Here is a 23,943-nt window from a genome sequence, read left to right as displayed (position 1 = left end):
GAGCTAGATTGCAGAATGTTACTATGTTGAAAATGCCATCAATTGAGTATTGATCTGAGAAAACTGGGCTTAATGCATGTGCATAAAGTGTTGTCCCAGATTAGCCTGTGCAGTCCACACAGGCTAATCAGGGACGACACTTTCCTCTTTTATGGTATTTTTCGTTTAAAGGAAGTCCCTTCTTATCGAAAATCTTGTTTAGGCGGAAAGTGTCGTCCCTGATTAGCCTATGCAGACTGCACAGGCTAATCTGGGACAACACTTTACGCACAGACATTATGCCCAGTTTTCTCAGAACGCTACACAATTTAATTATCTTTATCACACTGAGCATGTTCCTATAAAAAATTAAAACTGACAACAAAGACTAAATTTTATTTATAATCATTATTTTAGTCTCTTTTTCAAAATTTTTAAGTTTTTATATCGTTTATTTTATACATAAATAAAGTGAGTTTCATGTTTAGAAGATGCAACTTGTAAGGAAATGATTGTTTCACAATCCGTCGAACATCACACAAGTGCCTAATAATTAACAGTGCTCTAGACAAGTTTAAAACAAGGTTTCAGGAAACAATCAATTCGTACCTGTACTTAAATGCTAAAACATAAAATGCAATTAAAAACGAATTTTGCTGAAATTTTGAAATGGCAACCATTATTGCCTTGGGTATTTGTATACCTGCATATATTTGCACTGCATTGAACTATCAGTTATTGCTTCACTGAATAAGAGATTGCCAAGCAATATTGTCCCCTACCGGTGAAACTCAACAATTGTCAGTAATTTTTTATTTGTTGCCATAGCAAGCAGAATTCTTGACCTAGGAACAAAATGAAATAACTACATAATCTCCATATTGCCATCTATCCAGGTCTCAAGTTTCATGAAAAAATATGAAGAACTTATAAAGTTATCGCAGGATAAGTGTGACAGACAGACTGACAGACAGACAGAGCACAAACCAAAGTCCCCTCCGGTTTCACCGGTAGGGGACAATACAAAGTAATTGTTATTTGTTGTATAACACCAACATTTAGCACAAAATATCATGACTGTTGAAGATATAAGCATTCCAAAGTTTACAACAAAAAGGCGACACTAGGATAATTCCTTCACGACAAAGCGTAAAAACTAGCTTGTGTTATGTTAAATCAAAAGATACTTAATTGAACAAAATTTGACATGTGTTGATTATAATGACTTTACCAGAAACTACTGAAATTAAAGAATCTGTAAATCTTTGAGAAACATTGTAAGATAATCAAAATATGACGACAATTCAGATGAGACAAATTGAAACAAAATAATTATGAGGAGCAGTTCTGGTTTCAGGTAAGTGTAGCATAATAAATTTATGCTGAGATTAGCAATATGAAATATAATTTGCAACAATATTTCATAAAACCTGGCAAAAATATGCGTATACTAAATATAATAAAGAATTTAAAAAACAACAACATAATAATTGTCATGTCAATCAACATGATATCAATACAAACAACTATTATTTAAAGTAGCAAAGTTATTTTTGCTGCAAATTACATGAAAACATCACTAAGTGGAACATCAGTATATGACGTGTGTCATGCAATACTGGGTCTAAAGCCATATGTGGCTAGCTTAGCTCCAGAACATTCACTCACTCTTCAGGAGCTACTCTGCCCGCTCATCAAACCACAAAAAGGTACCTGACCAGATTTAGCAGGCTGGTCTGGAGCTACCCAGGCCTTATATGGCATAACCCCCATTTTCGCACGACACAGGTCATATGATATAATAAAATCCTAAAAGAACAAGAGATGTGTTTGTCTGAGACAAACTGCCCCCTACTGCGCTGCTTTGAAGCTATATATTTGAACTTTGACCTTGAAGGATGACCTTGACCTTTCACCACTCAAAATGTGCAGCGCCATGAGATATCAAGTTGCTATCTTCAATATTGCAAAAGTTATGGGCAATGTTAAAGTTTTCGGACGGACGGACAGACTGACTGACAGACAGACTAACGGACAGTTCAAAAACTATATGCCACCCTTGGGGGGCATAAAAACATCTGAACTTAAGTTATGTTCCGATACTGTTACACTCTTAAAAACACTCATGCCAATAAGCACATGGGTCCTAAAAACCCATGGCCTCAGAAATAAATATTTCTATTGAGCCAGTTCAAACATTGAGAAAAAGAGACTTCATCATCGACAATATACACAATACATCAGCAAATTCAATTATTGACGATATACCAGCAGATTAAAATCAAGTCAATTTTGTATAAACATGATTTTGTTATTAATGACAAATACCCCTTGACTTGTCAAAAATTAACCAAAATAAGTTACACCTAAAGCAACATTGTTTCACATTATAAGTAATGATCATATGCAAACAACTATTCGCAAAATCTTCATAAAAACAAAAATTACTTTTTTGAAAGCCCTATAATTCTCTCACTATTTCATGTCACATGAAACATTGTATATTTTTACAGTCAAATGTAAGAGACTTTAAATGCACATCGGTCATAGCAAAACAATTGGATTTCACATACTGGTATAAATAAGACATTTGACTGAAAAAAATGACTTTTTAAATATGTTTTTAAGAGACTGTGTAAATACCTGGCTAAAACATCATTCTTTTCACACTAATTTTTTTCACATCATTTTAAAACAACTGTAGTAGAATCAATCCTAAGAGTTCTGTTGAAACACGATGTTAATGAGACAAAGGTATGCATAATTATAAATAGCAATGTAATGAACCTAATACAAGATGATCACATTAACTAAGAATAATACAGAACTAATTGGCATTTTAAACAAAACATAACATAACATCATATAAGTTTAAAAGCACTTGCATCATGGCACATGCACGACAATTATTTTTGCAGCACAACTTTCATGCGTTTGCTAACTTTACAACAAAGAAAACATCTGAGGCACAAGATTCAACCGAAAATGTTTACAAAGAGATAAAAATAAAAGAATACTTGCATGGTGATTCACTATAATAAACACAATTCATGTTCAAAATAATACCACATGTAAGTGTAAACTGAAATATTTACAGACACATTTGCAAATGATCATAAAAATACTAAGTACGTCAAAATACTCAGTAAATGAACCTGAACATAGTTAAAGCGCATTGCATTGTCAATGTCAAAACATTTACATACGAAGAATACTCATATGCCTCAAAAACATTGATTCCTGTAAATGAACAAGTACAAAAAATGTGGAACACTATCACAACATCAACATCAATCAGAAATTGAGAGACTGATAACACAAAATACTTATTTGCCTTTCTGCCAAGAATGTTCACCTGTCATCATAAATTTGAATGGTCTTATAGTAGTCGTAGTCCCACTTTGGCCTGCATATGCCAACACATGATAACCTTTTCAGCAAAAAAGATATATTGCTTTCTTTTTATTCTCATAATACGCATATGACTGCCGTAACAAATCAACCAACATGTATAATGGTATTGTTACTGTTACGCACATGCAAATAAGCGTTTGCAATAAGTAATTAAAGTAAAATAAAGATAAGATAAATGCATTTTTATCATTCTCAGAAATTTATTAATATTTTTTGTTTATTTTCAGAAAATGGATTTTACATGAAGCATTCAAACTAAATTTAAATTTACTTGTATATTGGTTATAAAAAAAATAATTAATTTGACGGATGGCACCAATGTCCCAATTGGATGTTGACAACATCAGATCTTAAAATAGAAAAATATTTACTTTACAAGAATTAATAGCAGTAGAAGTGTTAAAACAATATATTTACACATGATTAAAAGGATGGTAAAACTTCGAACTTCCTACACTGACAAGAGAAAATCATTAAAATACTTCACCTCCATGGAAATTTAAATAGATGATAGTTAGGTTCACATTAAGACACAGGGCATAGGTAAATCTTCATTTTTTTTTATTAAAAAAACTGTTATTTAAAAATAAATATTTGATTCAATCTCTGTGAAAACCGGGCATAATGCATGTGAATAAAATATTGTCCCAGCTCAGCCTGTGCAAACAGGGACAACGCTTTCCCCCCAGATCAGCCTGTGCAAACAGGGACAATGCTTTCCCCCAGATCAGCCTGTGCAAACAGGGACAATGCTTTCCCCCATATCAGCCTGTGCAAACAGGGACAACGCTTTCCCCCAGATCAGCCTGTGCAAACAGGGACAACGCTTTCCACCAGATCAGCCTGTGCAAACAGGGACAACACTTTCCCCCAGATCAGCCTGTGCAAACAGGGACAACACTTTCCCCCAGATCAGCCTGTGCAAACAGGGACAACGCTTTCCACCTACAAGTGATTTTACTTTAGTAGAGATTTCCTTTAAGTGAAAAAATTCCATTAAAGTTCAAGTGTCATCCTTGATTAGCGGACCGCTCAGGCTAATCTGGGAGGATACTTTACGCACATAAAATAAGCACCTTTTTCCTAAAATGCGGCCCATTAACACTAGGCTACTATTTGAAATTTAGTAAAACTAATATTAAATTCTTCTAATACATTTAGATATCATCTGTCTATATATACTTTCAAACTTATGAAACGCCTTAACATGGCATGAATAGCATGATATGTCTAACATGAAAAAACTAAATAGTTGTTTTGCCTTAGATACATGGCATCCTGCACAAAAATTTATTCTATTTCTTTAAAACATGAACAAAACTTGAGCACAAAATAAATACTAGCACTTAAAACAGTTGAATCTACCTGTGTATATTATAGAGATTTTTATTAAAAAAATGAAATCTTCAGATAATGATATGAACATATCAAAACATCAAAGACTGTGCTGACATAGTACTGATCATGCACATGTTATAACAATAATCACCATGATTGATTTTCGTATAAACATGGCATGGGTAAAACCAATTTGCACATATCCAATGAAAGTACAGGTCAGTAGCAATCTGCATAAATGTTCCAAGCATTAAACAGACTACTGGTCATATTGCAGTGACCATACAGTCACACAGACCAGATGTAAAACAAATACAAAACATGATTAAAATTCCCAAAATAATATTGGTACATGTTAATTATTTATATTAAGATCATACAAATAGAAACCCTGTTTTTGTATACTGTTCCAGTCACACAATAATCACTTACTTGTACACAAAATAATCTGAATAACTAAGTTCATTCTCAAACAACCATTATCAATAGCATGTGTTTAAAATCTCACTTTAATCCCTATCACAATTTTATCCTACAGACAAATGCTCAGAGGACCTTACACAATTGAAACTGTACATACAATATTTTCATGAAGAGCGTATGAACAATGAACATAAATAAACGTCAGACTTTATTGAAATTAATTATGACCTAGTTAATTCATTTTGTGGTGTTAAAATTTACACAATAAGCCAATTCCATATAATTATACATACTTACAAAATAAGCCAATTCCATATAATTATACAGACTTACACAATAAGCCAATTCCATATATACAGATAATACAACCAATATTTGAGCCAGATTGGAATTTAATCATCATGTAGATGATGCGCTAATAATCCTTCATTTATCAGTTTACTAACTCATTCTAAATCACAAAAATGTAACAGTTTGTAAAACTGGCATCAAACTGTACACAGGTTTCTCACAAGCATATTTAAAGCATGATTGACAACAAATCTAGATTTTTGGTTAAATTCCCTCTGCGCTATTTAGTAACTAAATCCATTAGGCTATCACTTGCATTATACACCCTGTGTTTGTAAAAACAACCTTAAAAAGGTCAAGGGGTATGACTGAATCATTCACAAATGCCTTAAAACTTATCAGCCAATAACTGACTGTTGCTAGACACCAAAATGCTGGACTTGTCGCTTTGGTACTTCAGTCATTGACTTCAAGTATTGTAACTTGATCCCAGATCGAGCTTCGTTGCGTGGTCATTCACTGTTTTTCAGGCTCGTACTTCGGATCATAGGAATACATGGACTGACCTGAGATGAGAGAAACACTAGAGTCATGACTGTCTGCGCTTCAATAATCATTGATACAGGGATTTCAATTGAAGCAGAATCAAGCTTTTGATGAAAGCATTATAAAAGATTCTCACTGACTCTCGTATAATAATCTGCCCAGCATCATTTTGATGCAAATGTTTCTAAGAATCTAACAACAACATGTACTTTATGTCTTATAGTTTGTATTGTTTGCATAGTATTCAGGTTTTACCAAACATTATTTAAGAGTATTTAACAAATATTCTGAAACATAATATTTCATGACTAATGTATTTTGACTAAAAATTTCAATGGTGTAATTTAACTCCTGGTTTTTAAAATATATTGAAATTCCTGTTGTGTTAATGTTTGATAGTTCTTTTAAATCAGATCATAGCAAAAAAAATTTTGACACACATGAAAAGTTTAATGACACTTGTTGTCTGTGATTCAATGCTGGATTTTTTAGTAATTATTTCAATCTTTGTTAGTTACTGATTATTTCGTCCCCAGTTAATATTTCATTTAAGTGTCTGTTAAAAATAATTAATGATTGAATATCAAGTGTTTTCTGTTAAGAAATATTTTCACGGTTTAAATGCAATTAATCATACCTATACCATTCACAAGATTTTTGTTTGTTACTGATAACATGTTAAGCAGTGTTTATTAATATTCGTGCCAACACCTAAGGTGGAATGTATACAAATGAAACTTTTTTCAACAAAGTATAAATATGTTAAACATGGTGAAAAACACACTTCCCTAGCAAATAAAAAAATATGTTCATAATATCCTAATTCAGTATATTGTGTACTTAAACTATAACTTGGAATTCCAGATACACACAAAATGATTTTATCAACCCACTCAGAAGCAAAATGTAAATGGCTATACAACAAGCATAAAATCAGAATAGCTTGCCTATAAGTAGCAGTCTGTTTAGGTTTTATGCTGTATGCTGTTTTCAGTATCTAAAGGTTGGAATTTAAGGCTTAAAAACTTAAATCTGGCAAGAAAATACTTGTTTAATGTGATTTTGTAAGGGACTTCAACCTTATCACAGTGTGTATGTAAGTTGTACCGTGTTCAGATTGCACCTACCAAGCTGTGTTTGCATGGAGCTCTCTGTACAATCAGTGGCAGCATGTTTATCTGAGCCACAGTTGTGACAGTTCATTCTCTTCACTTTCCTCTGCATATCCGCCGTGTTCACCAAGCCACCATTGCTGCTAAAGGCATTGTATCCTCCAGGCATTCCAGGGAATGCCAGGCCTGCCCCGTATGAGTAGAACATGGGTTGACTGAGCATATCCTGAGTGAAGCCATTGTGATTAAGCACTGGCATGTATGGCATAGGGTACATTGGCATGTGATGAGAATACTGAAAGAATTGCGGATGCTGATAATGATGAAAGTTTGGTTGGGCATAGTGGATACTTGGTTGCCCATTGCGGGAGGGGCACGAAGGGCACTGGCACACTGATACTGCACACGAGGACCTGGTAGAGGCCAATGTGGGGCTGGAGCTGCTGTAGGTCAAGGTCACGCTACTGGGCACTGACGGGGCGACCGACCCCCCTGCCCACTGGGCTGGGCTTTCATTTGAAGACATCGTCTGAGAGGGTGTGCTCTCTCCATTCACAACAGGTCCAGATCGCTCGTATACACTCACAGGTGCAACAATACCAGCACTGCCTTTGAAGGGTTTGTTTAGTGTTAAATTCACTTGCACGGGCACTCCATTAGTACTGTGCGCTGAACCTGATGCTGCAAAATTTGTAGCAGTTGCATTGATTGGATGTGAGACACTGACACTACCTGGCCCTGCCACAGTTGATGTTGCTGTGGAAACACTTCCAGAGTGACTTACCACATTCGTAGTGTGACACTGAGATAAATTATGTGGTATTATGGGACGGTTGCTAGAGTTTATACATGTCTGTGGAATGAACATTGGTGGGTGGGTCTGTGGGTTAAACATCACACATGGCCGCAGAAATTTGAATTGAGGTTTTAAACTATTGTCCGGCATTGGTATTGTCAAACGGCCAAGCTGGGTTCTCTGTCTGCCATTGAATGTTGGGTCTGAGTTGTACCCACTGTTGCCGTTGGTTGCCAATGACTGATTCCCGTTTGTCCTGGAGTTAATGTCTGATAAACCAAAGCGTGCAGAGTTGGGGGCAGAATTCGCCTTGTCTTTGCCTCTTTGCTGTGAAGAATGCTTGTCTAAAACGGAAAGTCACTCTTAGTTATTACATTACCCATGTTGTTGTTTTTTTATGTTATGTATTTCAGACAACTGTAAATTGTGAAACGTTTTAAACACCAATCTACAGAAAGCTTAAAAATGACATGACTTTTGACAACTTTCTTAAATTGCTAGGTTCATCAATATCTGTTATATAAAAAAGTGGGCCTTCATGGCACTTAATTCCACATTGGGATTTTTGCAAATAAAATGGCTAAGGAAATTAACTAATTTTTTTAATTTAAATTACCAAATTTGAAACTCAGCCTAGATGAGATAGGGACAACTCTCTTCCCAAAATCCATGAACAGTGTGCAAGAAATATAATAGAAGTTGTGTCAACAGGGGAAATATTGATAATTGTTAACAGACATTAATCTCAGCTGAAAACAAATAATTTTTCTTACGAAATTTTGTTGAATCCTTGAATGTTGTCAGACTTATTCTGACTGTCTATAACTGAAATATTATGGAATACAAATTAATTTAATCTACATGGATGCCAAAAAACTTACCCTCATCTGAAGAGCTGTCAGTGGATAGCTGCTGTTGTTTCAATGCCAACATGAGCGGCGGGACCAGCGGGGTGGGTACATGGGGACTGGGGGTTAGTGTGGACATGAGGGGCGGAATGAGAGGGGTTGATAAAAGGGGACTAGGGGACGGTGTGGAATACGGTACATGAGGACTCGGGGAGGGTGTAGAGTGCTCAAAGTTGGTGGGAGATGCCTCATTTGTGTTCCTGTTGGTGGGCAATAAAGAGCCGGAGGGCATGTGTGATAGAGGCAACATGTTCTGGTGGTACAGCATGGTCTGTGAGTTCAAAGCAATAGGATGGTGGCCAGGGGGAACTGGGAACATGGGTGGGTAATGCAGGGGCACCATTTGGTAGCGTCCCTGGCAGTTGAAAGAGCTTGATAACACAGCCTGGTCCACCAACCCATTCGGCATATGGGGCACAGTCATCTCCCTAAAGCAAAGAAGAAACACAAATGGCTCATTTGAATTTACTGCTCCTAAAAATATTGAGCAAGCATAACAGTTTGAAATATAAACATTTTAAATTCTTTCCCTGCTACTTGTTTATCTTTATTAATTGCCCTATATTAAACCTAAGAAAATCAGTTATCATGTTTATTTTCTAGCATAAATTAATCTGAAACTTTTAAAACATTAATTTGATGGATTTTCAAAGAACAAATTAAACATTTCTAAAGCATACCATAGTGCAATTAACGCTATTGCCTTCTAAAAACAGACACTCCAATGACGGGAATCAATAACATGTTAATAGTCAAAGTAAAACAGAAATAAACCAGTAACTTAGATGATACAGAGATTAAAATTGATATAATTAGCAGTATTGTGAAGTTTTTTTCAGGACCATTAAACTTGGGATCTGTGTGGAGTGGGGCTGTAAGAGACATACATAATTGACACGTTTATTAAACACATGCCTAAAATCAATAGATGGAGACTTTGGGCTGCTTAATTATTGTTTAACACAACTGATTGCAAGCAAATATTGATAAAGTTTATTCAAAATAAATATTATTTGTTGAGATCTTATCAAATTAACTACAAATTTGCTGCATCAAAATGTCTTGAACGTGTTTTAATTAACGAGGAAAATAAAATAATGACATTTATTTAATCATTTACACAAACATAAGCAGCCCCATCCAAATAAAAAGATACAAGATAATGAACATTATTTTTTTGTTCATTTCTTATTCATTTGCTTTACACACAATAATATCAGAAAAAGTTTACCATACATGAGCAAATCCATTAAATTATATATTATTAATAATGTGTTTATATCATAAACATATTGTGGCTTATGTAACCATTGTTAGAGATCGTCGATTAGTTTTTTTAAAGACAGTAATTAAACATGCTATGTAACAAGTTTTAAAATATAGTAAAACATTCAAGGTTTTTCAGTTAAGAGGTTATTTAACTATTTACAATTATTGACTGACCGATTAATTTTTTCGTTACTTTTGCATCCCTACATAAAACAAGCGTTCTTGAGTTATCATTCGGAAACCACCTGGTGGACGGACCGACAGACAGACAGACCGACATGTGCAAAGCAATATACCCCCTCTTCTTCGAAGGGGGGCATAACAATTAATCTGATATGAATGACATTTATGGAATGCCACATGCATGTTGTAAATGGCAAAAAATAATATTGTATATATGAAAAGCATTTACATTCTGCAATAGATAAAACCAAATCAAAGGGTGGTACCTCATTTTCTCACTAATGAGGTTTTTAATACGCTGAGCTGCCTCGGAGGGAATGCCAAGTCGTTGAAACATTTCAGGATCCATGTCACATACCTGTGGAGGAAACAGACCATCTGGATTATCAATAACAGCATCGCATACTGGGTGCCAACACTCAGCTGCGGGTGCAGTTTTGAATCAATGAAAGCTTGTCATTTTTTTTTAGAGGTCACAGTGACCTTAACCTTTGATATAGTGACCCATAATGTGTGTGGCGTGTATAACTCATCAAGATGCAGCTACAGAAGCTTCAAAGTTGAAGGTTGAAGCACTTTGATTTTAGAGCCAATGTTAAGGTTTAGCACGAGCTGGCTATGACAATACCTCGGGTTTTCTCCGAAAACAGCCGAGCTAATAAAATCCTCATAGCAAATGTTACTGGTCAGACTGTTATTATTGGTAACAAGAATGATAACATTCAAAGAGAGCAAAAAAAATATTAATTTGAATCAGATATTGATAATTCTAGTGCTAAATTTTCAAACGTCTTTAAAGTTTATTACCTGCTGAAACGAAAACTTTTCCAAATGTTCAACATAAGTGGCAAGTTCCCCACTTAACAGCTGAGACATCTCTGTGCTATCAGGTGCCTCTAGTGGGGGAGAAATGGAGTCTAGGCTGTCGTGGGAGGGACACGGGGAACTGGCCAATGAGGAAGGAGCTTTCAATCCAGAATATGAGGGACTGAAAAAAGCGTTGTTTATATGCATGTTTTCAACAATAATGGTTGGTTTATAACTTGTTTGAAAGTGTTTGAATATCAGTTATAACAAGAAGCTAGATATATTTATTTAAACATAAATCTGTCTGCATAAGATTTATATTTCAATACATTATGAGAGCAGTGAGCAACATACGATGTTTGCAGAAACTGAAATTCTACTTTGAATTGTAAACGATTGATGACAAACAAATCCTAGCATATACCAAAGAATGACTTAACGTGAAGGTGACTGCTATGTTGCAGACTTCACAATCATCAACAGGTATAGACTACCATATACTGGTAATCAGGTAAATGCTAGCCCATACCTGATGGCAATTTACAAATCATTAACTTTACTGGAATACCAAAATAAATCCTTCAATATACCTGATGGTGACAGCTTGTTGGTTGAGATCATGAGGGTAGGGGGTTGTGGAGGAAAGATTGCACAAACTGCCCAGGAACTCTAGGGCAGGTTCTTCACTGCCAGCCTCCCCTATCACAGAAACATTGGACTTATCTGTGGTACAATAATAATACAACATACATGTACAAGTGTTGAATATACAGGACCATATCGTATTTTTGAAATATAATTGGATATTTTTCAGTGAATCAACGTAACAATTTTTACTTCATTTCAATACTCTTTTAAGACTATAAACTTAAATGCAGACAAACAAAATTGCTGAAGCTGGCAATTTAAATCACAAGTATTAAAGTGTTTGAGGTCCAAAATGTCCTACCTCTTGATAGGCTTAAATACTTTGCTGAAGGTGGTTCTTTCTGTATTGAGCGGGGTGGACTAGTTGAGGCATCGACACTCGTTTTCACCCCATGAGACAAGAGAAACTTTGTGTACATATCTGATTGCAGCTTGGATAATTTCTGCTCAGAAAGGGTTTGGAAATACTGGTTCAGCTGCTCGATTGTTTCCCTGTGATGATTCTGAGAGCCTGTCAAAATCAAATGAACTGTCAAAACAGCCGGCACATTTTAATTTGATTGAAGATGTTTGTTTTAAACATAATAAAATGCTTGAATAATTTGAGCTAAAGATTATATCAAAGATAGAAAAACAATTTTTTGACTTAACTTTATAATAGGATAAATTTACACTATGAGAAGTAGGTAGATAGATGGTGATAAGGTTACAGAAAAACTGACAGAACGACCAAGGGCATTTGTTTAATCTTCCTCCCTCTTTGTGTTAATCAACAATGTGAACATTTCAATTCTATGAACATGTTTAATTAAACTCATACCATGCTATACATTTGCTATAAATAAATAACTAGGAAAAAATATATAAAACCTTGAAACAGCATGAACAATGACAAAACCATAGTGAACACACCTTGCAATTTTGGTATTTTCAACGACTTCTTATGCAGTAACTGTAATAACAAACAGATATATACATCAACAAGACAAGAAATACCATATTAAAAGCTTCTAACATTGATAAAGAGCTGAAAATATTGCAATATTTTGGTTTGAAAATTGTTTTCTGTCCAGTTAATAGTATTCTGATTCGTAAAAAAGTACAACAATTAAAGAAAAGTAAATTAAAGTGAGGACATTATATTTTTCACTGTTACATGAACCCTTAAGTTTTATTATCTTGCATTTAAACTGACCTTATTGTGAAATTCTTCCAACTCCTGATAAGTTTTGTACACTTCTCCAGTTTCACCATTAGACCAGGTGACCTGAGACAAAGTGTTCAGATTTAGCACAATGGTTTATTTCTACTAGGAACTTCATATGAATTCGAAATAACTTAATAAATCGAGCTGCAACCAGAAAAGAAGTTGATTAAATGATTTGAAATAAGTATACAAATGACCATTATTGATAACAATTTCATATACTACTATATGAACATGACATTTCGGTTAACTGTATTTTGGTCCATACATTTATAAGAAATTAAATGATGACCAGCAAAAAAATGCACATCATATAGATGCTAGCTAACTTTAATCACTCATGTATGACTATATGATTTAAAGATTGCAAATATGTTATGTATGCAATGTATTCAGTGCTTTCCACATATTTTTTTCAGGCGCCCCGGGCCTTATAGGGTTGACTTCGGGAGGGGTGTCCCCTCCCAAACTTGATTTTTTTAATTGAACGTGTCAATTGACGTTCTGTGGTTCGTTATAACTCTAAGAAGAAAGAAGAGTTATAACGATAACCCAACCCCCACCAGCTATAAAGTCATTTCTAATGACATTTTTTAATAATTGTATTAAAACTTTCCTGCATCCCGACTCTATTACTACATACTTACTTCTTCAAGTTTCTACTCATTACCCGATGATCCCATTTTTTAAAGCACTTTCTGGTAAATATTGACGATAAAAGTGCTCAATAATATCTTTAATAACAAACGTTAACATTTTCCTTAAGTATCAAATAAATTTCTGAACATGCGTAAATCGCTTGACATGGTGTGTGCGTGTTAATACAACGCTCAATACACCCACGCTTTCTAAAGTTTCTATGCACATGAGGCGACGTTGTACATGCTGCATAATTTTCGCGCCCTTTTTATTGAGACCAAGGGTCAACACAAAATAAATTATCACTGTTTATTTGAAGCAAGAATCTGTTAACGTAGAGTTAACATTTACATGAGGAAGTGGGTCTCGGATTACAAATTTAATTGTGCTAATTTGAGACTTCAAGAAAACATTAACAGTTGCGTTATGAATTCAACGATAATTTGATAAACAGCTTTATGAATCAAGTAAATGTTTGAACAGTATTATTCATGAAATGCACAACTTCCACTAATATTACAGCCATCATCAGTCTTCTTAGTAACTGGCCAAGATTACTGGAGCAATTACATGTACATCACGAGTCATCTGCATGATTTAACTGCAGGTAGTGCCTGCCTACGAGTGCTGTCGCTTATACAAAGCGTGCGCTCTCATTGGCCAATATTGATTTTACAATACAGCGATGCCCCGCCCTTAAGCGGGCTTTAGTTGGGTAAAGCTTTAGATGTAGTTGACAGAGGATCGTAAATCGGCTTTCAAAATCTTCGGCGAATTCAATATTGCTTTGATCTTAAGAATGGCTAGATGCAGTAACAGCCAAAATACACTGATCAAAAAAATTCAGGCGTCGGGCGGACTCTGATTTCGAAATTCAAGCTCCCCAGTGAGGGATTGTTAAATGGCCTGTGGAAAGCACTGGTATTGTAAAAGAACAATTAGACAATTAAAACAGAAGGCTCAATTTACATGGAAACTATTGTATTGCCAAGACAAGTAAAGCATACCTGGATGTGATATTCTGTCATGTTTTTAACCCCATCTCTCAACCGTGAACCACAAACTTTGATGTTACAAACATATGCTGCAAATAAAAGCAATTAATATATCCACCATAGCAGAACAAGACAGCATACTTATGACAAAGTCACAAGCAAATAAGCAACACGCAGTCACTTGGGTATTTTATTTTCATGACTTATTTTATAAAATCATAATGATCGAATCCTATTTTACTACTAATAAGCTCAAGCATATCTCCGTTACCAATCAGTGATTTTTTTGCTTTTATTTGTTACAGCCTGCGCCATTTGAATTGGGAAAATAGGAATTGTTTTAATTGATAAACATGGCAAATTTGGGAATTATTTATCAACAAAAAGGACTTAAATCTGAATCTGCGGTAATTTTTAGCAAAAAAAATCACTGCCGATAGAGATATGTCTTTCAATTTAAATGTTATTGCTCCTAACCATATATGTACATGACAGCGATTTCAATAGATTTTAGAAACCAGAAGTCAATGACCCCTGGACTGAAATTTTGAGGAGTCAATTGTGTTGTTGTCTGTATTATTCAATTTTTTAGATACCATAAGAAGATGCTCTAAGAGTAACACAATAATTTAAAAATTTATATACTGCTTTAATTATTAAATAACAATACCATGGTACATAACACAACATTTTTAATGAATTGGTACACAAAGATAATGACAAAATATAAATAATTTGTGCGACAATAGCAACTAAGTTTAAAAAAACAAAACAAAACATGTTCCTTTCACAACTTTTATTATTTCTATCCTTATACTATGTTTATTTGTAAAAACAATACCGCTCATTAAAATCTACTTCATCATAAAAAGTCTTTAAACACATTTAAGTAATTCAAGATATGAACCAGTAGCACCTTTTCATCACATATTTATCGTCATTATAGTATCATCATCCCTATGATAGCTTTTGTAACAAAACACAATCTAAATGCATGCAACACCTAGTATATCTATTACTGTTTATCCAAATACTATACATGTCCGAAATATGTACACTTAAGAATGCCTTGCCTGTAGTAGTTTAACTTCAATAATCCAAATTTTCCTTGCTGTTATCTGGTTAAACAAACCTAATCAAATATTAGTTAAATCCAGTTAATGCTTTCTCCATTTTTGAATCACCATTACTTGTAATTTGAATCTGTTGTTGTTGAATCGCCAGCTTTGAATTGAACGTGGGTTGACCGTTAATTTACAATTTGTCCGGCATTTACAATGTCAAAGGTCATGACGTTGCAATTTAATTATACTCGGATAATTTATATCTTATCGAGGAAATGTGTTTTCTCAATGTTTATGTGAAGTAGTAGACTTGTTAGTATAATAAATGAACTGTGAATCCAGTTTATATCAGATGGGTGTTACTGGTAATTATCGGTGGATTAACAAACTGACAAAACTGGCTGGACTTAATATTGTATCTACCTAATTAATGGAATTTTGATCAATTTTTTTTTCTTTCATAATTTTTGCAGACTTTCTTTAACCGTGCCATCTGCAAAGTCTGCAATTATCGGATTATCAATTATCACGTAATTACTGCTGCTAATTACCCAGTTAGTGCGCAGGCACTATTTAGACGGTGACATGTGTATTGGTAGCTAAAGAAACTTCAGCGTACAGTTTATATAGTATTGACAGACCTGTACGCTGAAGCTAACCCCGTATCGAAAGTCAACCAGAGTCGTAACATATTTATGTCACGCTATAAATCAAAGAAAGCTCATTTTCTTGGATACATTTCTACATATATTAGTGAATGAATATAAATTACTGCATCGAGGAATGTTTTAAGGTTCAGATGTTTCAAATGCATCTTACATTAGATGAAAATAACTCTCATCAGTCTGAAATTCACAATTTTGACGCCATTGTTGCTTTGTCACGTGACGAGTTTTCATTTGGATACTTTCGGATAAACCGTGACATTTTATGCTGAAATTGTAAACATTACTTTCGTTTTCTGAAATCTATTATTTGTGATTAACAACTTACGTCTGGTGGATTATAAGACTGATTTCATTGTGAATCAGGTAGTTTTATATAATATTTACTTTGACTTTGGATTGATGTTACAATTTGTTTACAAAATAAGCCAGAATAATTAAAATACCGGGAAATGTCATTCTGAATTTGAAAACACTTGAGCACATGGTTTGTTACTAAAAATAGAAATAACGTCATATGACCGTGAAATCTCGGGAGATTCGCATTTCAAGAAAGTCTGTCACATCGCTGTTTTTCTCGATATGTATGAGCAGAATAGATACATTTTAAATGTTTAAGATAGTTTTTTGTGAAAGAATTTATCAGTTAAATGTGAAAAATGTCAATCTTTCTAATCAAGTGGTTGATTTGGGCCAACAACTGCATTTAAAAGCTGTTTTGGACCGGTCTTTGTTAACTGTCAACTTTTCGGGAATTTCTGGTTGACTTTCCTAATGGGGTTGGTCCATAACTATAAAGTCGCGCCAGTCAAAAATCATAAAAAGCGACATTTAAAGTTATGGAAGCCAGAACTAGTGTATTGGAAGAGATGAGATAAGATTAACAACGCCCAGGGTATTCCTTCGATTATAGAGCGAGTTTCAAATACTGAAACATTAATTTCAATTAGGACCACAGCGGGATTTATTACCATGGAACTTGAGATGTTAACTGAATGATGCACGGATCAAATTTTCTATGAATCAAAATAACGCACTGCAGAAAAAAAGGTTGCATCAAAAACGAGTCATATTTAATTTGCTCGCGTCAAAACACAGGATTCTGCGTCTGTTGAAATCCCTGCATGACTTAAACTAAGCTTTTAAGGTGTAATATTTCTGCCATGATCAAGCAAAAAGAACCTTTTTCCTGAAGACTGTGGAGAGGTTGTGGAGAAGGAATCATTTGCATGGGACTTGAACCACTTGACATTGGTGAACACATGGGGGAATGTCCCTGGTCACATGGTCTTGTCTCACATGACTCGGACAATATCAGCAGCTCTGGTTCCTGCATTTTCTGAAATCACAAAGTTTAAATTAGTGACAATTTACTTTATAATGTGTATAAGCTTGAAAATACTGCTGATGTAATTGTATAACTACCAAAATAGGACTGCAGTTGTTTTGACTGCAGTGTCCAATGGACTGGAAAATATGACAAAGATCAAACTTATATAAACAATATCATGCCATTTAAAAGTACATATTCGAGTTCATAATTACGCTCGGGGCAGGCTAGCTCATTCTGTAAAATGTTTGACTACAAATCAGAAGATTGCAGGTTCAATTCATAGCCAAGCCACATAACTTGTGTAGGGAATGGACAGATATCCTTTCTAGATCATTCTTCTCATACATCTACACATGTACATCGTATGTCTCTGCCCTCAAACTTGACAATTACACGACAGGTAGTGAGAAGGTAAAGAATGAGAAAGTAGTAAAGCAAAGAGTTTGATAGCTAAAAGACAGAAGGACAGTAAAGATGCATCAGCAACTATGTAATATCCCTCTTTCTGATGACTCTCTAGCTACTGTGGCCGCCAAGAGGATTGAAACTCAACCGGCAGTTTCTTTGAAGCTGGCGCTGAAGATTTGATTCAAAGCTTACTGCTGCAAGCTGCTGTTCGAATCAGGGGATTTGGTGTCAAAAGCTGGTTAGCTTTTCCAGGTAGGTATTATTCTGGGAAAAAAGCTATGCCTGGTGTGACTATGATGTAGATGAGGAGATGGGCAGGAACTTGATGTAATGGTTTGACCGGGTCCTCTTAGAGGAAAGGGACCTTGTTGCTGAGATGTCTACAATTGTTATCATGTAGATCATAGTCGGTCTGGCCTTGGTCCTTTATGACTCCAGGGTTTCCCACTGCAGGTGGTCAAGCAAAGAGATGTGATGCTGCTGTTGTTATGGTAGCAGTTCATCCCATACCTGGCTGCCCTTCTCTGCACTATCTCCAGGTAATGAATCTGGTCCTTCTGATATGGACTTCAGAATGTACAACAATATTCCAGATGTATGCAAAGAAGGAAAAAGTAAGCAGCACTTTGATATCCTTGTTGCTTATCCTTACATTCATGCAGAGGAATCCAAGTGTATTGTTCAATTTCCTTGTTATATTCTGGATGTAAAGCTTCTAAGATATTTTTTTTAACAAGTGATTTAAGAAGGGCAGCTAAAAAAAACCTTACATTATTAAGTATATGAACTAGGTTTACAAGCAGGCTTTTTTCGCTCCATTTTGGGAAAACGCCACTCTGGAATTTTGGAAATTTTGCGTCGTGAAAACCCCCATTTTGGGAAAAAAATTAATCGCAAAATTTGCTAAATTGGGAAAAATTATCGCATGTACATAGTGTTTCTAATATTTCAAAGAAGCCGTTAACTGGTAAATAACGACTATTTTGATAACTTATTATTAAAATTTTACAAAATATAATGAACAAAGTGCACGTTTTTTAATCTGAATTTGGGGAAAAGGCCTGGCCTTTTTTTAGGTGAAAAAATTGCGCGAAGCGCCGGATTTTGAGGAAAATAAGGAAAGTCTTAAATAATCATTAATATATTTTATTGTTTTTAATAACAAATTCAAGGCAACAGATAATTAAATTATGCAATACTGTCTATTTTCTACACCGGATCAGGTATATATTTAAAGGTTAAAAAAAAAAAAAAAATTTGGAGGGGAATTGGGATTTTTTTTTTAATTGGGAAAAAAACAACCAGATTTGCATTGGGAATTAGGCCGAATTTTGGACCCGTGGCATAGGGCGGAAAAAGCCTGACAAGTTTACCCATGAAAAATGTGTTGGTTTCATGACTGCTGAGGTATGACTAAAATACTGATGAAAATTACAAAAAATCATCTTAAACAATAATTTAAAAACAACATTTTGCTAAGGCTGTAAGGGAAACACTGAACACCACATTTAGGGCATATAAATCTCTGTTATAAATTTAATATCATTTTGAAGTTAGTCTGATCACACTGGGGGCTGACGAGGTCAAAGCGTAGTCCGTTTCGCTACGACGTCGGGTATATGTTTTACTACGAAAACATTGATTAAATACACACGACATCGAGAACGGATTAGTCGAAAATTGTGTTTAAACATGTAAGATTATGCTTTTCTAATAACAAAACACTGAATTTAAGCACAATGACATTTCATAGGGCTGTTACATCAAATTATAATCCAAGATGTGTCTGGTTTATGCGGTTAAACATGAAATATACCGCTGATTTATAAAACTGAAGTAAAGTTTCACTTTAAAAAAAAAGCAATTAAGGTTTACAACTGTGTTTAAGTGACACAATTTTACAATTCCATATTGGTCTATGTATCGTTAAGCCACTGGTGTGTTTAGAAATGGGTAGGGTGACCCAGTTATCAGAAATAAAGGCTAAATATTATTATTAGGCATGATCATGTCTCTGACAGTATACGTATATGCCTCGCTACGACAACGCTTTAGCGTGTATGCGTTTCTCACAGAAGACGTATTGGTTATCTCTCAAAGGCAAAATAAAGAAAAGTGTTTTTTTAATACGGAGTCATGGAGTGGCTGGATGTTTCCTTTGAGGAAGAGGTAGTAACAACGGCACAACATAATCCGAAGCGCACAGTCGACATGGTAATGCACATTATGATATAATTGAATTCACGACTAGGCCAAAGGAAACGATTAAAATCGAAAATCCATATATAAGATGACAGTTGAGAGTCGAGAACCTAATGTCGTCGGTCTCAATAAAAATGACGCATCTTCACCTTGTGACAATCCCTTATACGTTCATTTTGATCGAGACCGACGATAGGTTTTCAGCATACGGTACTCTTTATCAAATAACATTCGATTCTCGTTATCCCCAACTCGCTTATTTCGAAACTCTGCTTATGTCAAAGTAAATCCCATGTCCCAACTTTGATCATTATTTATCTCATACGGATTTTGATTTTTACATTGTATATATCAAAGCGATTTTCTTGAAAATCGGTTATCGTCAACTAATTTTGAGATGAATTTCATGTTCGTATACATGATTTTACCTGTAAAATCCACACCTGTAACAGCCGTAAGGTGTGGAAAGTAGGACCCCAATGGCATAAATCCGCAATTGCATAATCAATATATCGTTGTAAAGGTGTGGCAGTGGGTTTCTGTCACAGGTTATTGTTTACTGCGTACATGACGGCCGGTAAATTTACCTTGTGTTACAATGCGGTTAAGGCCCAGTCTCAATATGATGCCGGCGGAGCCCCAGTGCGTGAACAGGCATCTACCGGGATGAACCGGGGCCCTACCGGGATGAACCGGTGCTCCACCGGGATGACCCGTGGACGACCGGGGACAACCGGGGCTCCACCGGGAAAGTATTAAAATGTTTAATACCTCCGGGATGAAGCGGGAGTCACCGGGTAGGACCGGTAACGACCGGCGTGGCACCGGGACTGTACCGGGTACAACCGGGACGGCACCGTAGCTCCACCGGGGCCCAAACACACCCCGGCAGAGCTACGGCAACGCCCCGGTAGAGCCCCGGTGAATGCCGGCAGAGTCCCTTTATAGCTACGTTGCATAAGTAAACCGGATCTCTGACGGTGCCGTCTCGGTTGTTCCCGGTGAAGTCCCGGTTGTTTCCAGTGCCAAGCCGGTCATTGCCGGTCCTTCCCGGTAACTCCTGGTTCATCCCAGAGGTATTGAACATTTGAATACTTTCCCGGTGGAGCCCCGGTTGTCCCCGGTTAAACCGGGGCGTTGCCGCAGCTCTGTCGGGGTCTGATGCCGGTATAGCCCCGGTGAGTGCCGGCGTAGTGACGGTATACCGGGGCTCTGCCGGCTTTCACCGGGATCAACCTTTTCGTTTTGATGTTAATGCGCACAGTGAAGCACGGCATCTTTTGCACTGGGCAATGGCATGAAATGGATACAGAGACTTCGTTGAGCAACCTATACATTATATTTGTACTTCGTTGCGCAACCAATACATACTCTGTGCGAAACCTATACATAAAGCGACATGTAATTACCTTTGAAACAAAGCATTTGAATAATTAAAACACATGTTCGTAACCTGTTTTGTACTTTAAAATGTGTAATGTACACTGAATCAAAGTAACATGTAGTTTTATTTAATTTAAGTTACCGTAATTGGTAATTTTAACAGAATGACCACCTTATGCATTGCTTCAAATCAAAATATTTCGATTTAAGCTCAAAATAAACTTAAAGGTTGCAACTACGCGCATTTGTTATTAGTTTGTTATTGAAAATAAGTGCCTAACATTACTGGATGTTCCGTTCTCTAATCCATAAACACCAGAAAAGATGAAACTCGCCTGATTAAGTAGTGTATTTACACAATGTTTTCGTAGAAAAACATATACCCGACGTCGTAGCGAAACGGACTACGCTTTGACCTCGTCAGCCCCCAGTGGATCAAGTAAGTGGGATTCAGTAAATCGATAACTCTGTACTATGTTAAGGAAGGAACACAAAAAGTGGAATATTACAATCACCTTTGACATATTTTTCACTGCAGCTTCACTTGCTGTGATGTACATATCAGACATAGTTTGTTTTTGGGCGAAAGTAAAAGCTGGATGGTTCATGGCCATGGACAATACCAGCAAAATACGATGAACAGTTTCACTATCCATGCCATTTTTTACTTCTAATGCACAGTGCCTATGTCTTTCGAGCATAGTGAATATTTTGTGTGAACAAATGGTGTTTGCCGAATGAAGTAACGCCAAATACACGGCAAGCGTATTTCGGAATGTGTCATAACTGGTTTCATTGCTGAGTTCCGAAATATCACGACGATTGTTCGCTCTTAGTTCATATTCCCGTAAATGTTGGAAGTCTTTCTTTGCGAGATCTTCTACGCACGACCCTAAAAATCTCAGTTCTAATGGGAGGCACATATGAAGCATTCCACACATAAAATCTATCCGTTTGTGCGGACTTAAGTTACTAAACCATGTACAAAGTTCCTCCTTTCGTAACATTATTATGGCTTTGATTATTCTCTGCTGACAACGGCCTGTCAACTTGCCGTAATTAATTTATTTTGACCTCGGAATAATCCCATTCTGAAGTTTTCAGAAAACTACTGAACAACATCCGGGCACTTGAAATTAACATTTCCATTTCCGGTCATGACGGCTACAAACTACTAATAAGGGTGCCGGTCAACTCGTACCTAAGTCAACTCGAACAGTAGTCAACTCGCACGTTTTTTGGTCAACTCGCACGGCATTTCTGGTCAAATCGCCCTTTTGAAGTCAACTCGCACGCAAAAAAAGATTTAGAAATAGATGAAGGATGTAATATGATCAGTAGTTTATAAGTAGTTTATAAGTATTAATAATAGAAATTATGTCCTTTTTTAATAATCTGAATATACGGTTGTCATATTTAATGGCTCTTTTACACTTGTCTAGAATATTTGTTTAAGCCTATTTGCCGACTGCATAAGTATGTCAAACAAGTGGGAAGTGATACTCAATTTCTATAGCGTGTCCGTTGCAAAAGTTACATTTTCTATTTTCTTGTATTATGCTATTTTAACAACCGCTTTAGATTTTTTTTATGTGACGATAATCGAAATCGTGTTAGTGATGTTTTGTATTTCTTATTTCTAATTTGTCCTAAAGTCAAGTAGTTATCTCAATATACCAGCTTTGCATGAAGTTATTTAATAAACGATGGTGTCCGCCGAGCGACCGGGAGGTCACGGGTTCGATCCCCATCGTGGGAGCGTTCTTTAGATTTCCCCCTAAGACACCCAGTACTGGTTCTATGCCCAGGAAACGGACTCGAGAGCGTTACTAAACGATGTTTAATTGTATTGTAGATGAATGTTTGTTTTTGTGATACTGTTATCACTCGATTCAAGTATTTTTTACCAATAGCGGAATATATGTAATTTGCAATTATGAATAGCGGGTATAATGCCAGCTACGAGTTTTAGATTTGTTTACTTGTAAAAATGTTAAAATAAGTTTAATTGTTCGCGTGTTGAGAATTCGTATTGATTTATAATTGTGAAAAGTCTACGTAGAGCTTTATTTTCGCGTTCATGTTTTTTTGTTTGTTAATTGTGCGTATTCTAAATTCTATTTAATTTAATATATAAGTTTTATATAAGCTTATACAAATATGTCATTAACTGGATTTAATAACCAAATCAAAATATTTGGAATAGTACAGAAGCCTTACCATAGCATCAAAACCTAAAGAAAAACTTTTCTGCGGATTATAAACATGGGACCTTAAAGCGGGACTGCACGATTTTGTCAAATATTTATGACTTTATACACAATGTGTCGAAT

At 35.6% G+C, this 23,943-nt stretch overlaps 1 protein-coding gene across 2 annotated transcripts; it reads right to left on the bottom strand.

Moving 5' to 3' along the window:
- Positions 1-373: 373 nt before the first annotated feature.
- LOC127844351 (zinc finger CCHC domain-containing protein 2-like) lies at positions 374-22,745 on the bottom strand. Of its 2 annotated transcripts, none has more exons than XM_052374470.1 (12): positions 22,126-22,745; positions 17,467-17,623; positions 14,568-14,644; positions 12,910-12,981; positions 12,627-12,666; positions 12,016-12,225; positions 11,657-11,789; positions 11,067-11,247; positions 10,526-10,617; positions 8,781-9,235; positions 7,119-8,243; positions 374-6,011 (listed from the first exon to the last, which is right to left on the bottom strand). In XM_052374470.1, the coding sequence occupies exons 1-12, from the start codon at positions 22,615-22,617 to the stop codon at positions 5,962-5,964; spliced, it is 3,084 nt and encodes a 1,027-aa protein (XP_052230430.1). In that variant the 5' UTR covers positions 22,618-22,745; the 3' UTR covers positions 374-5,961. The 2 variants fall into 2 exon arrangements, with proteins under 2 accessions (XP_052230430.1, XP_052230431.1); XM_052374471.1 differs by having other exon boundaries at positions 11,657-11,765.
- Between the last annotated feature and the right edge of the window lie 1,198 nt (positions 22,746-23,943).

Source organism: Dreissena polymorpha, chromosome 9, assembly GCF_020536995.1.
Source record: "Dreissena polymorpha isolate Duluth1 chromosome 9, UMN_Dpol_1.0, whole genome shotgun sequence".
Taxonomy (NCBI): Eukaryota; Metazoa; Mollusca; class Bivalvia; order Myida; family Dreissenidae; genus Dreissena; species Dreissena polymorpha.
Note: the sequence above shows the minus strand (reverse complement) of the source record. Positions and strands in the feature narration are given on the sequence as shown.